A 13,175-nucleotide genomic window follows, 5' to 3' on the forward strand; every position below is an offset into this window, starting at 1 on the left:
GTGTTTTTTTTGTAATTTTATTGGCCCACGGAGCTTCAGCATAGGCTAATTAGCCCCTTGATTCTATCGGCCTCCCGGCTCTCAGCTGATTTGTCTCAGCTGTTTTGCTCAGGGCTCTGCTGCTTCCTTGCAAAGAGTCCTGGAGCAGATTTTTTTCCCTTAGCTCTGCTGAAACACGAAACTGAAACTGCTTTGCTGTTGCTGCAACGTTGGAAAATTAGGCAGGCACAATTCTTTTCTTTTTCCTCACCAAAAAAGGTAGGTGCAAACGATGCAAAATTTAGGAAAAGATTTTAAAACACAAAAGAAAAAAAGCTCTATTTAACTAGGGAATTGTAATAATTGAGATACTATTAATTGTATATTTCTGAAAGCAGAAATGGTTAAGTTGTGGTTTGGAGGAATATATGGGGGAAATTATTTGGTTTATTATTATTGGTAAATATAATTAATTGATTTTTAAGAAATTGGATTGCACGGAAATAATTGGAATATTCATGTTCATATTGATTAATATACAAAAAAGGTAGTTATATAACTAATTGATTTATATTAAAATGTTGAATTTATATTAAACAACTAATATTACATAATTAACCAATGTGAGGATGGATATAAAAATAGATGACAATGGGAAGGGGTATAATATAGAATAGAAGGGAAAAATTGAATTTGATTAAGATTAGAGATGAGGATGAAGGGTAATATTGGTTTTTTACAAAAATAGATGAGGAATAAATATGGCAAAAAGGAAATATAGAAATTGTAAATTTAATTGAAATGACTAAACACTGTTTAAATTTGTGAACCGGCCAAATACTCAGTTCAAAGAAAATACATTGTATGTTTGTATGTGTGTTTCTAATTATTGCTATTTATTCATATTTGTTCTCTTTTATTCTTTAAAGTTTAACAATTCATTTTTTATCTTAATATCTTTATATTTGTTTGGGGTTGGCTTTCTTCCCTTTCATCTTTTTTATTGTACAGCAATCTTTCTCCTCAAACCTACCACCTCTCTCTTTTCTTTCCTTCTTACTTTCTCTTTCCCCCCTCTTCTTCTCCTCCCTACTTCCTCTTCCTTTCTCCTTCTCCTCCTCTCTTCCTTCCTCTCTTCCTCTCCCTCCTACTCTAATTTCCCTTCCCTTCCTTCATCCCTCTCTATTGCTGTATCCTTTTATGCATATGGACTACTCAGAGGGCTGAAAAAGTTATTTCTGACTGGTCCTCACACTTTTGACCAGTCCTCGAACTTACGACTGTCCTCACATTTTACGTTTTTGCCCTATCTTGTCACCATGGTGAAGAGAAGCAGTTGTGAAATGAGTGACATGGTTGTTAAGAATGCTACAATGGGCATAAATGATGACCAGTCATAAGTGCGAAGACCGGTCAAAAGTGCGAGGACCTGTCAGAAATCACTTTTTTCAGCCCTGAGTAGTCCCTATGCACATAGCCACGCCCACCCAGTCACATGATGAGTTAGCCACGCCTACACAGTCATGTGACCAGCTAGCCATGCCCACCCAGTCACATGATTGCCAAGCCACACCCCCAACTAAGCCACGCCCACAGAACCTGTTGTTAAAAAAATTGAATCCCACCACTGGTGCTACCTAATCAAACAAACCCAAACCCAAAAGATGTCATTTGTACATCTAGAAAAAGTGATTAACTGCTAAAACATGACTTGGAAGTGACTCTTGCTCATCCATCCAACCAACATTGGAACAGTTGCTGCTCAGCCTTACACAAACAATAGCTTCCTGCAGTTAAATCATCTTTCTAAAGTTTACTCATCATCTTAGAATACACATCTTGCTACACTGATAAGAGCAGTCTTAATTGGTCCTGACACATTTGTCTGCTTATCACAGTACCAAACACCCAAGGGACATACTGTACGTTTTTAGCAAGAAAGATCCAGAAACCCTAGCCTAAAAGCTGTCTAAATAGAACCTACCAGACAACATAGATATCTTAACCCACGTTCTTTCCAGACATGCAAACAACTGTAATTAAAATCCACATCTGCTGTTCAAATTCACTGACACCTATGGCTTAAGCATTTTTGGATCAAGCAGATGCAAGTATTTGCAATCTTCGGTTTATAGAACTTCAGAAATTTCAAGCCAAAGACAATGAAGAAAAAGAGGGAGCAATTTCTCTTGGAGAGAGAGAGAGAAAAGAAAAGCACATTATTTTAGATCCCCAGAACATACGAACTTCGTGTTCACAGACAATTGGTACAAAGGCATTAAGTCCAAATAGAAGTAGTGATGTTGTAATATTTAGGAAAAAAACACATAACAAGGAAATACTTTGCCAAATATCTGCATTACCATTTTCAATGTTGTCTATAAAAATATTTGTATCCCTGGTTTAAGCCCGATTAGTGATGATTTGTGTATTACACTTCCATTCAGCCTTTCTTCCAAGACAATGTAGCCAATGTTGCTTTGCTTTTCTCCTGAGTATAAAGCAGGAAGGGAGGAAGCTCTAGAGCCGTGTTTCCCAACGGTAGCCATTTTAAGATGTCTGGACTTCAACTCCCAGAATTGAATGGGAATGAAGTTGGGAAACACTGGTCTAGAGTCTAGCCCCGTGTGTGCTACAGGTGGCATGCAGAGCCCCCTCTGCGGGCACACTAGCCGTTGCCCCAGCCCAGCTCCACTGCGCATGTGCACGCACCTCCCGCCAGCCAGCTGGTTTTCAGGTCTCTGCCGCGCATGCGCAGAGGGGCAGGGTGCGTTCACAGGAGGGTGCAGGTTGGTGCAGGAGGCTTTCCAGGGCCAAAACGGGGCACTGCACCCTGTTTTGGGCCTGGAAAGCCACCTGCACCAACCGGAAAGCCAAAATGGGGCACGGGGACCGGGGCACATGTGTGAGGGATGTGCATGCATGTGTGGGGTTGGGCGGATGCACAGGGGGGCACTTGTATTGCATTTTGGGAATTCGGGTACACGCACACCCACTTTGGGCACTCAGCACCAAAAAGGTTAACCATCACTGGTCTAGCCTATGAAATACATTAGATTGCGATACAGATTTGCTACTTCCCAGTCAAACCTACAAATATTCCACAGCATTGCATTGGAGTCTGCTGCTAAAAATTATGATGGAAGTCAAAAAAGCTAATTGTGACTGATGGATTGCTCCACTTGTAAAGATCTCCGCAGTGAGCAGGGAAATGAGAGATAGTAGTTCATAACAATGCTTTGCATTAATGATTTTGGCAAAAGGTAATAAAAGGTAAAAACACTAGGAATATTTCCTGAAGCAAATCTTTTCAATTACAGTATGGTTTATAAAGCAGAAATATAGCACCCATAAATTTATTCTGTTTTGTTTTATTTTTAATGCAAAGAACACTGCTGTAATCATGTTCACCCAAGAAAGCCAGTAATGAAGGGATTTTATGAGATGTTTACAAATTTTCTCTGTTCACCTTAACTTCTTTTTTCTCTGCCAAACTACTAGCTGTTGCATACATAAATACAAAACTGAGGATAGGACACATATATACAAAGACAGTTTCTGAATCTCATTTTTAAGATGGCATATGTGTACCCACAAAACACTTATTTTATTTTACAAAAAGCAGCTTGGCACTGCTATTTACAGAAACCTGATACCACAGGCAAGATAAATAAAGGCAACCTGAAATGAATTCCTAGGCAGTAAAGTAAAGGTATATTTACTTACATTTCAGGAGTCAAGTATGCATCATCTGGAGTATCTGAAAAGAAACATTTAAAGGAAACAATTACTGGAACCATACAATATAACAGAGAAGTTAAATTCATAAGCGTAGTGCCATTCTCAGAGGAGTTCCAGAGGTCTCTGGGTTTCCACAAACTTATCCCAAACTTTGGACTAATTATTAGGTTAATATTGGAGAAGACCATGAGAAAAATATCCAGAGAGAAGTTTCATTATATATATCAGAGCTGCTTGATCATAAGATGGATAGCATATAAATTTAATAAAAATAAATAAAAGCATGGATTCAAAGGAGTTAAAAGTGAGTGATATTTGTCACTCATTGAAACTTGATGTCAATTAGTGCAGAGAGCCACAGTGATGCAGGACATGTCAGACTGAAGAATATGAGAGATGGGGAACGCCTTAGAATAGCAGCGAACATCACTTACTGAATTGTGGGACAAAAGAAAAATAACCCGAAATGAACTTATTGTTCAATAGCTATCAGGATACGTTGAAATAAGTACCTCACTCTATTAGAAATAACTGCAGTTCTGGGCACCTAGTAACCATTTCTTTGCAATGCCACCAAGTAAATACTCTACCTGGAAAATTCTGCTGGAAGGCACCAAGATCTACCTTGGGAGGTCTTGGTGGCTTCTTTGGAGGAGGACCAAGTTCTTTGATAGAAGGAAGGAGCTTGATTTTTGGAAGCTTGGCATCTTCATCATCAGGACATCTTTCTGTATCAAAGAAATAAATTAATCTTAAGATTTGAAGAAAGAGGAGTAGACAATGCATATTCATGAAACAACGAATTGTTTTCTTCTAGTTCTGGCATCTTTCTTTTCTATTCTTAAAAGTTATGTAGGGAAGGTCGGTGCCAATGTATGCCTGCACTGGCCTTTTGGCTGCAGAACTGGCAGCATCTGTACCACAGAATCCAACAAGGTATCATTTAAGGTCCTCCAAACTCTGGTTCCGGGCAATTTTTTGATAATAGAAGCCATACTTCGTTTTTTTCCCCCCAAATTTATTTATTTGATGGATGAATCCTGCAATGTGTGAGCAGCGATGCAAAAATATCATTGAAGCAAAGCGGGACAGGATACTTGTGTTTTGGTGAGGGAAGGGTAGCTAAAGTATATCGGCCTTAAAGGACTGGACTCAATTTTTTTATTCTTGTACTTTTCTGCAAAAAAAAAAAAAAACCTGACAGCAAATCATACTGCTGTTTAATCTGTAGCAAAGCAAGTAATTTTAAATATATTGGACTTAATGGGGAGACCCAGATTTGGGACTCCATTGACAGAGAGTGATCCCTAGATGACTTTGGACCGTCGTTCCTTCTCATTTCAACCTATATTAAATTGTTATGGGATAAAATTAATGAGCTGCTTCCTGGTCTATGTTACTTCTCTGAGAAAACTTGGAATATAAATGTGGTAAACAAATAAAAGTAATGGCCTTGGGGACTACAAAAAAATGCAGTCTTGCATATTATATATTGTGGAATTGAAAAAGGAGAATGGTTCAACCCTAATTATTCAAAGCCTAGAGCAACTTATCCAAATTTAGGCTTTTCATTAAAAAAGGGAGAGGAAGGCATGGCAGCACTGAAACAACAGACAAAATAGTTGAAGTTTCTTTTAATTTATGAAATTTACATGGCCATCCATCTATCCAGTGAAACTGTGTGAGACCATATAAATTTAATTAATAAAATCATTACACCCCCCCCCCTAGTTATTTGTTTAAGATGCCAAATACATTTCTTAATGTATGTGGATGTTGTCATAAATATAAAACCTAAAGTCATTCAATGAAACTATAGGATAGAAAGTCGGGGCATTACTGTTTCACACAACCAAAGGATATTGGACAACTTTGTGTTGAATAAGGCCATCAGCAACCAAAAGCCATGACAGTAAGGTGACCGATCGTCCTCCTTTAGGGAGGACAGTCCTTCTTTTGTAAGTTCTGTCCTCTCTCAAAAAGTGTCCTCCTACATGTTTTCCTTTTCGATATTTGAAGACTAATCTGTAAATCTCCGTATTCGATCGATGCCGATCCAATCCGTTGCGTGTGATGTGACATATTTGTATTTGACATGACAATTCGTCAAGGCTCGGTACAGTGCGGCGAGACATGATTATGAGACGCATGTGCTCCACACAGGAGAATTGTTTTGAGAGCTGCGCGCAAGTGGCTTTGTTTACTTATTACCAAAACACGACACGGCACACATGCACGTTTCTTTTATTTACGATATTTTTTTTCTTCAATTTATTTGTGTCCTCCTCATTGTAAAAAAGTTGGTCACCTTAATGACAGCTATGGAGTTACTGATTTTAAGAACCTGTATGCCACCTTATAAAATCAACTCAGTTTCTCAATATTCTTTTGTTGAGGAAAATGCATTAGAGGATGCGATGATGTATCTCTCCAGCACGCAGACTGGAAAATAAGCAGTGATAAGATGGGATGCGTATGATCTTGCAGAACTTGTTTTATGTTATTTTATGACAGTTATACTGTATGCTAGACTCATAAAAAATGAAAAAAAAACCACCCTGTGACTCAGCACCGAAAAGTCACCTAGAAAGATCAGTTGGGAGAAAATCCTGGAAGCTACATTCAAAATCTTATCGTATGAATCACCTGTAAATTGGCAAAATTGCCACTTAATAGTAAGCTCCTGTAAGGCAACTTTTTTCCAGGAAAAAAATAAAATCAATTAAATATTAATCTTCTTCAGTGTTGGCTTTGGTCCTGGATTTTGTGAAGACTGTCAAAGTCAGAGATTCCCAATGGTAGGTTTCTCCTCCTGAGTTTGCAAAAATTCATTTCAGCAGCCACAACAGCATGTTCTGAATGTCTTTGGTTACTATAAGAGCAAGCACATCGCTTAATATTTATGAAGAACATACGCTGATTAGTAACTAGTTGGGTGCCATCACTTCAAGGCTTTAATCAAATAATAGAGAAATAACACAGTCAGAAAGCTTAATCTTTATCTGTCTCCTACAAGTATTAAGCTACAGTTTGTGAAACAAGGCATGGAGTTTGCTGTTCCATTAGCTGTCCCGTTGTCAGAGCCTAGGTATCAAGTTGATTTGACGAAGTGTTGGAAAAAGCTTTATGATATTTTGGCTCTCAAATGTCCCCAAAGAGAAGTTAAGCTTATGTTAGTTTAAGAATTGTCATTCTAATAAAGGAGGGGAGTACTTTCTTTGATGGCTGGTGTGATATGGACCTTTATCTACCACAACCCTCCATCACCACCCAAACATTAACACCAAGCCTTATAGCCAATAAAATATTACTGTCCATTCCCCAATTTTGTTAAGAGTGACTATATATTTTAATAGCTTCATAATAGAAGTAAACTCAACAGAACCTATTTGCATTGGACTCTTCCACAATTGTAAATAGTGAGACAAGCATGACCCAAACATTTTCAATTTCTAAGATTTCTTAAATAATATAAAAGGAAAACGATCTGTACTAAGCCCAGTTTACAACCTCAACAAATCAGTTATCACCAATGGATATATGTTACTTCTAAAGGCTGGAAACAGCTGCGAATCACTTTTTGTAACCACTTTTTGTCTGTGCTTTGGCTATAATTGTTCTTAGACCTATTTGAAGCAAATATAACTGGCTTAACATGAGGAAAAAAATATTAAATATATTTACCATTTGAGGCCTTGCTTAGACTGTTCGGATTGTTCAAACTACTTGGAGAAAAACCAGCAACCACTTTATTTAAGCTTGTATGACTTCTTGGAGGAACCAGAGGTGAAGTTGTAGGAACAAATTCATTGTGTACCTGGGATGGAGGCTTACACGCATCAAGGACCATCCCTTGCTTAAGTCCAGCTATTTTTGCTTTATCCTCTGTCGAAATCGCAACATTAACAACTTGTGGGTGGGAAAGAGAAGTTGTCCTGATTGTACACTGTGGTGGTGTTGCACCACATTTCTGGTCACCTTGTGCTGAAGCACTTTCCCAAATGTGCAGTGTGTTGCGAAAAGAACTGCTTGCTCCTTCAGACCCTTGAGGAGAAAGACAAGATCTTGGATGCGGTTTCTGTGATTCTTCCCCTGATGAAGGTGGCTTGCAAATGGCTCCAGAGAGGTTTGAGTCTTTCCTATCTTTGAACTTGACCTTTGGGAATACCATAGGCTTGACTTGACTGATTTCAAATTTCTGTGACGTGTAGCTGAACTGCTTGGCTTGCTGTTCAGGATCTGGAACCTGCCTTCGGTGCAAGGGTTTTGGTGTGGGAAGAGACACAGATGAGCCACCAGTATTTTGCCGTGGACTGAATTTGGCAGGAGGCTTCTTTGCAGACTCCAGGAGTATATTGGAAAAATTGGAATCATTTTGAAACATTGCTCGAAGACTGCCAAAGTCTCTGGGCTTTTCCTAAAATAGACAAAAAAGAGAAAAGGTAATTGCCAGTTGCAGAGCTACCAGTGAATTAGTGCCTGGTGAAAATGTAACTCCGGCTGGAACTAAATTAAAATCTTTCCAGGCCTCCTCTGAATATCCATTGTATCACAGTAATAGTTTAATCATTAGCATATTGGAGCTAATACTGATATAAATAACAAAAGCTGAATAGAAGCACAAGGGAAGACCGAAATCCTTGTAGTGAGGAAATTATGTCCAACTACCTACTATTAGTAAGAAGAGATTTTTCATTGGATTACTCCAGAAGTAGTTAATCTGGTAACCTCCATAACTCCTGGACTGTATTTCCTACTTTCCATTAGCCATTCTCATTAGGGTTAATCTGGAAAGTTCCTGATAATTTGCCCATGGAGAACTCTAAATCAAATCTATCTTAATGACAACTGCTCTTGCTTTTCTCTCTAATTCTTGCCATTAATTGGCTGGAAACTAGACACAATTTAATGTTGTGTGGTAGGGGTGGAGATGAGATGGAAGGGGGGGAAACACTTAAAATAACACAGCACTTTTTGCAATCATAACTTTTGGCCCCAGAAATCAACTCCCAGAAATCCCGGCTCAGGGCCTCTCTGTAACCATTTATTTCTTCCTGTTTTAAAAAGGCCCTCCAGATATGCTAGAACAACTTTTCAAAGAACGGACAACAAATTCTGGGAATGACAGACAACAAATTCTCGGAATTACACACCTTGCAAATTTGGAGGCCACCACAATGAGGAAGAGGGTGGTACTAGTTTGAACCACCTGATGAACTTAATGGACTCGCTTAGCACAAGGAACATGTATGTTAACTGGTTTTATCCTGAAATAGATCAGAGATTAGAAAATCCGGGGAAACAAGACAACCCTAGACAGACGTTCCATTATGCTGAAAAGAAACATGCTGATGTCTTTAATGAGAAAGCAACACAATTGAGCCTTGTCCTGAGATGTTATTGAATTTTGTATAATTGCATCCAACTTATTAAATACCAAATAGTCTCCTCTGAATAACCTCTCGTAGTCAACGCCAGTGTTTCCACATTAAACAGTGTGATGTAAAGCATCCAAGGGATACTTCAGTTGTTCTGATTGTACTAGAGCAGCCAGCTGCACGATGCAGCCAGCCATGCCAAAGACTCTAGTTGAAACTGGAATCTATCTGCAATTAACACTGCCATACAAGAAAGACAAATGAAACCCACTGATCTTCATCTAAAACACCACGCAGAGTTATGGCTATAACCAATGGCAGCGAAGATTAAATAAACAGCATTGTGTCTGCAGCATGGGCACAATATCTGCATGCTTTTTAAAGAACAAAAAACAGCCCAAACGCTCAGCAATGTTTATGGTTCTTTATTGAAAACCAGGTGCTCCTCTATTTCTGAATGCTCTTAGATGGTACTCAGAGATGGCCCAACGAAAACAGAAGCCTTTGCCAGGTCACAACATTGCAACAAGGCATCCCAGAAGGACTGTATTCCTGAGAAGAATTATGGTATTATGAGTTAAAACACAGCTGAAACAACAGAGCTGGATCCAGAAGAGATGCCTCTAAAGTTTCTAAAGAGCACCACAGGTGCCACGGCTCATCCATGAAGCACAGCACAGCATGCTGGAATTTGAATGTAGCTCTGACAAAACCAGGGATTCTGCAGTGGCACAACATACACACAACAGATCATTCGCTATACTCCCATCAGAACTGGGAGAATTTACAAATCCTTCTTTTTTTCCCTTACAATCTACTCTGATCCTTTCTTTTTAACAAATGTTTCCCGCCTTTATTATTTTTACAAATAACTCAAAGTGGCAAATATATCCAACACAACATCCATCTCCTATTTTCCCCACAACTACAATGCTGTGAGTTGTGTTGGGCTGAGACAGAGGGACTGGCACAAAGCAGCCTAACTGGCTTTCATGGCTAAAATGGGATTTGAACTCACGATTTCCCACTTTCTAGCCTGGTACCTTAACCACTTGTTATGGCATCTTGTTAAACCTTAATTTTTAGAGGCAGGATATCCTAAGGCAAGATTCTGGGGGGAAAGTTCCTTTCTTTCCTACTCCAAATCAAGTTTGCTAAGGCCTAACAATTCTTCACTTACTACCTTTCTAACAACGAGAGAAAAAGAGAGCAATTCACAATGGAGGAGAAAGTGTTAATGTAACTTCACTCAACAAAGCAGGAATTCCTGTAGAATATAATGCATCTAGAATTTTTCAAAATACCGGACTCCAATAGATGACCAATGTTTATGACTATCATAAAGCTATAAACTGTAGTTTACAAGCTACTATAGTTGCGACATAATCCACCTTACGCATCAGTATAACTGTATGATATTTAACAGTACTATGGGTTGGTACAAATATATTACTAAAATCTAGAGCAGGACTGTCAAACTCCCAGCCCGCGGGCCAGATCTGTTACGCGCTGGCCACGCCCACGTCCGGTTTAGCGAAGGGGAAAAAAGTCCTGATACGTCATGAGACGCTGCCGTGACATGAGTTTGACACCCCAATCTAAAGATACATGTGTCACTTATGTTCTAACAACAAACAGAAGAGTTGGAATTGTTTGTTCTTTAAAAAGATTATTAGAAGTTTTTTATTGCGTAAAAAAGCAATAAAAAGCAAGTTTTATTATTAAAATAGAAACAATACAAGCAATTTTTCTCTCCAATTTTTAATTAAGCTTACAATAAGTCTATGAACATTACGGCAGGATGAGTGGGAATTATCATGTAATAGTAACAGAGTTGGAAGGGACCTTAGAGGTCTTCTAGCCCAACTCCTTGCTCAAGCAGGAGACCCTATATACCATTCTGGACAAATAACTATCCAATCTCTTCTTAAAAACCTCCAGTAAATGGAGCACCCACAACTTCTGGAAGCAAGCTGTTTTGCTGATTATTTGTTCTTGCTGTCAGGAAATTTCTCCTTAGTTCTAGGTTGGTCTTTCTTTGGTAAGTTTCCAACTGTTATTTCTTATCCTGCCCTTAGGTTATTCCTTTCTTCTATGTAGAAGCTCTTCAGTGCAGAAAATCAGATCTTTTTGTCCAAGGAATTTTCTAAGAGATTTTGGGTGAGAGTAAAGACAAGAACAGAGCAATACTCCCAAAGGTTTGTAAGGGTAGAGTCACTACAGTTGCACTTTAAGAATCTAGAATTAATTTTCTAAATCTAAAGAGGAACATGCTCGGAGACTCATTTATTTCAAAGTAGTAAAATACTCTGACCTTAAGAGGCACATGTTGCCACATGCATCAGGGACTACAACTAGACTGACACACACTGTACCCAGGAAGTATCCACTCATGCAGGTTTTCCCCACTAATCCACCCACAGGTTCTCAAAAAATGCAAAAGGAGGGAGGAAAAAAACAAAAGAAGCCATTATTCAGGTAGTTTCACAATTAAAAATAAACGGAACAATTTCAAGTGTAGATGCCAACTATCTCAGGGGTCTTAGATTATTAGTACAATCTAGTCTCTCAGAAGCAGCTCCATTCTTCAATGGATCTTACTTTGTGTAATTTTAGCTTCAAAATAATAATTTTTTAAAAAAATGGTACAATCTTGTCCCGTGACTGTTAGGCAGAATTAAAATGGAATTGGTCACAAAATTCAAACAACTTTAGGAAAGGTAGCAGTAGAGAGAGACGGTCAGCTAGAACTCTTTGCTACATTCCAGGTTTAGCCATATTTTTTTTTCAGCCTTACATAAAAAGATTGCAAGTAGAAGTAGATTGTAAAGAGAAGCCATCTAGAAGGAAGGCGAAGCATTTCCCCCCGTCTGTTGTACTAGGAATGTTTACAGACAAGCCACGTGTGCGGATGAATAAAGTTCACTTCAGAAAGGTGAACCCGCAAAATAAACTCCAGCACCGAAAGCAAGGAAAGGCTCCAGAAAATCCAAAGCACAGCTATGGCCCCGATCCAGACGCTGTGCTTTGCTCTAGACAATAATGCCTTGCTCTAGAAACCAATCCAAAGTATAGTTACCCTCCTCCTCTCCAAAGCAGTCTGGGCCCGGTCTACTCCATCCTACCCCCCCCTCCCCAAAAAAACCCCAAGCCCGCTTTCCTGCTGCGCGTGGCAGCGATCCTTAACCAGCTGCAAGCCGCTGAAGAGTTGTTTTGTCCCCAGCCCCGCAAACCCAACCTCTGGCCAGAAGAGTTACCATGTCCATATTTTCCCTCTTTTTGTCGTACTCCTTCCCAAGCCGGCTCCACTCCTCCCAAGCAGCCCATGCCGTGGCTCTAAGGAAAGGAGCCTGGCTAACTTCCTCTATCCCGAACTGCCGAAAGAAAGCCGGCAGAGGAGGAGGAGCGTCGATGCAGAAGAATCGCACCTGAGCTCAGGAATCGGCTCCTCCCCGTCTAAACCCTGGGGCTGCCTGTAGAGCCAGATTAGGTTCACCTGTCAAAAGAGCTAGCTCTGAGATAGAGCTCCCTCACTCTCCCTGCCTCCTTCCTTCCTTCTTTCCTCCCTCCCTCCCTCTCTCCCTCCCTCCTTCCTTCCTTCCTTCTACAGACAACCCTGGGGCTGTAGAGCCAGATTAGGTTCACCTGTCAAAAGAGCTAGCTCTGAGATAGAGCTCCCTCACTCTCCCTCCCTCCTTCCTTCCTTCTTTCCTCCCTTCCTTCCTCTTTCTCTCCCTCCTTCCTGTCTAAACCCTGGAGCTGCCTGTAGAGCCAGATTAGGTTCACCTGTCAAAAGAGCTAGCTCTGAGATAGAGCTTCCTCACTCTCCCTGCCTCCTTCCTTCCTTCTTTCCTCCCTCCCTCCCTCTCTCCCTCCCTCCTTCCTTCCTTCCTTCTACAGACAACCCTGGAGCTGCCTGTAGAGCCAGATTAGGTTCACCTGTCAAAAGAGCTAGCTCTGAGATAGAGCTCCCTCACTCTCCCTCCCTCCTTCCTTCCTTCTTTCCTCCCTTCCTTCCTCTTTCTCTCCCTCCTTCCTGTCTAAACCCTGGAGCTGCCTGTAGAGCCAGATTAGGTT

General features: G+C 40.0%; 1 protein-coding gene across 3 annotated transcripts in view; it reads right to left on the minus strand.

Moving 5' to 3' along the window:
- Positions 1-12,491, minus strand: part of FYB2 (FYN binding protein 2) — a 34,764-nt gene extending 22,273 nt beyond the window's left edge. The window contains exons 1-5 of one of the 3 annotated variants that reach the window (XM_087889749.1): positions 12,356-12,488; positions 8,874-8,987; positions 7,405-8,137; positions 4,311-4,448; positions 3,706-3,739 (exon numbers count right to left, since the gene is read on the minus strand). In XM_087889749.1, coding sequence (XP_087745875.1) covers positions 3,706-3,739; positions 4,311-4,448; positions 7,405-8,104 — 872 coding nt within the window. In that variant the 5' untranslated portion in view covers positions 8,105-8,137; positions 8,874-8,987; positions 12,356-12,488. Of the gene's footprint in view, positions 1-3,705; positions 3,740-4,310; positions 4,449-7,404; positions 8,138-8,873; positions 8,988-12,355 lie in introns of all 3 variants that reach the window. The other 2 variants (XM_060689931.2, XM_034415170.3) reach the window with 2 other exon arrangements.
- Positions 12,492-13,175: the final 684 nt, after the last annotated feature.

The sequence above is a fragment of the Pantherophis guttatus genome, chromosome 3, assembly GCF_059756535.1.
Source record: "Pantherophis guttatus breed Tessera chromosome 3, ASM5975653v1, whole genome shotgun sequence".
Taxonomy (NCBI): domain Eukaryota; kingdom Metazoa; phylum Chordata; class Lepidosauria; order Squamata; family Colubridae; genus Pantherophis; species Pantherophis guttatus.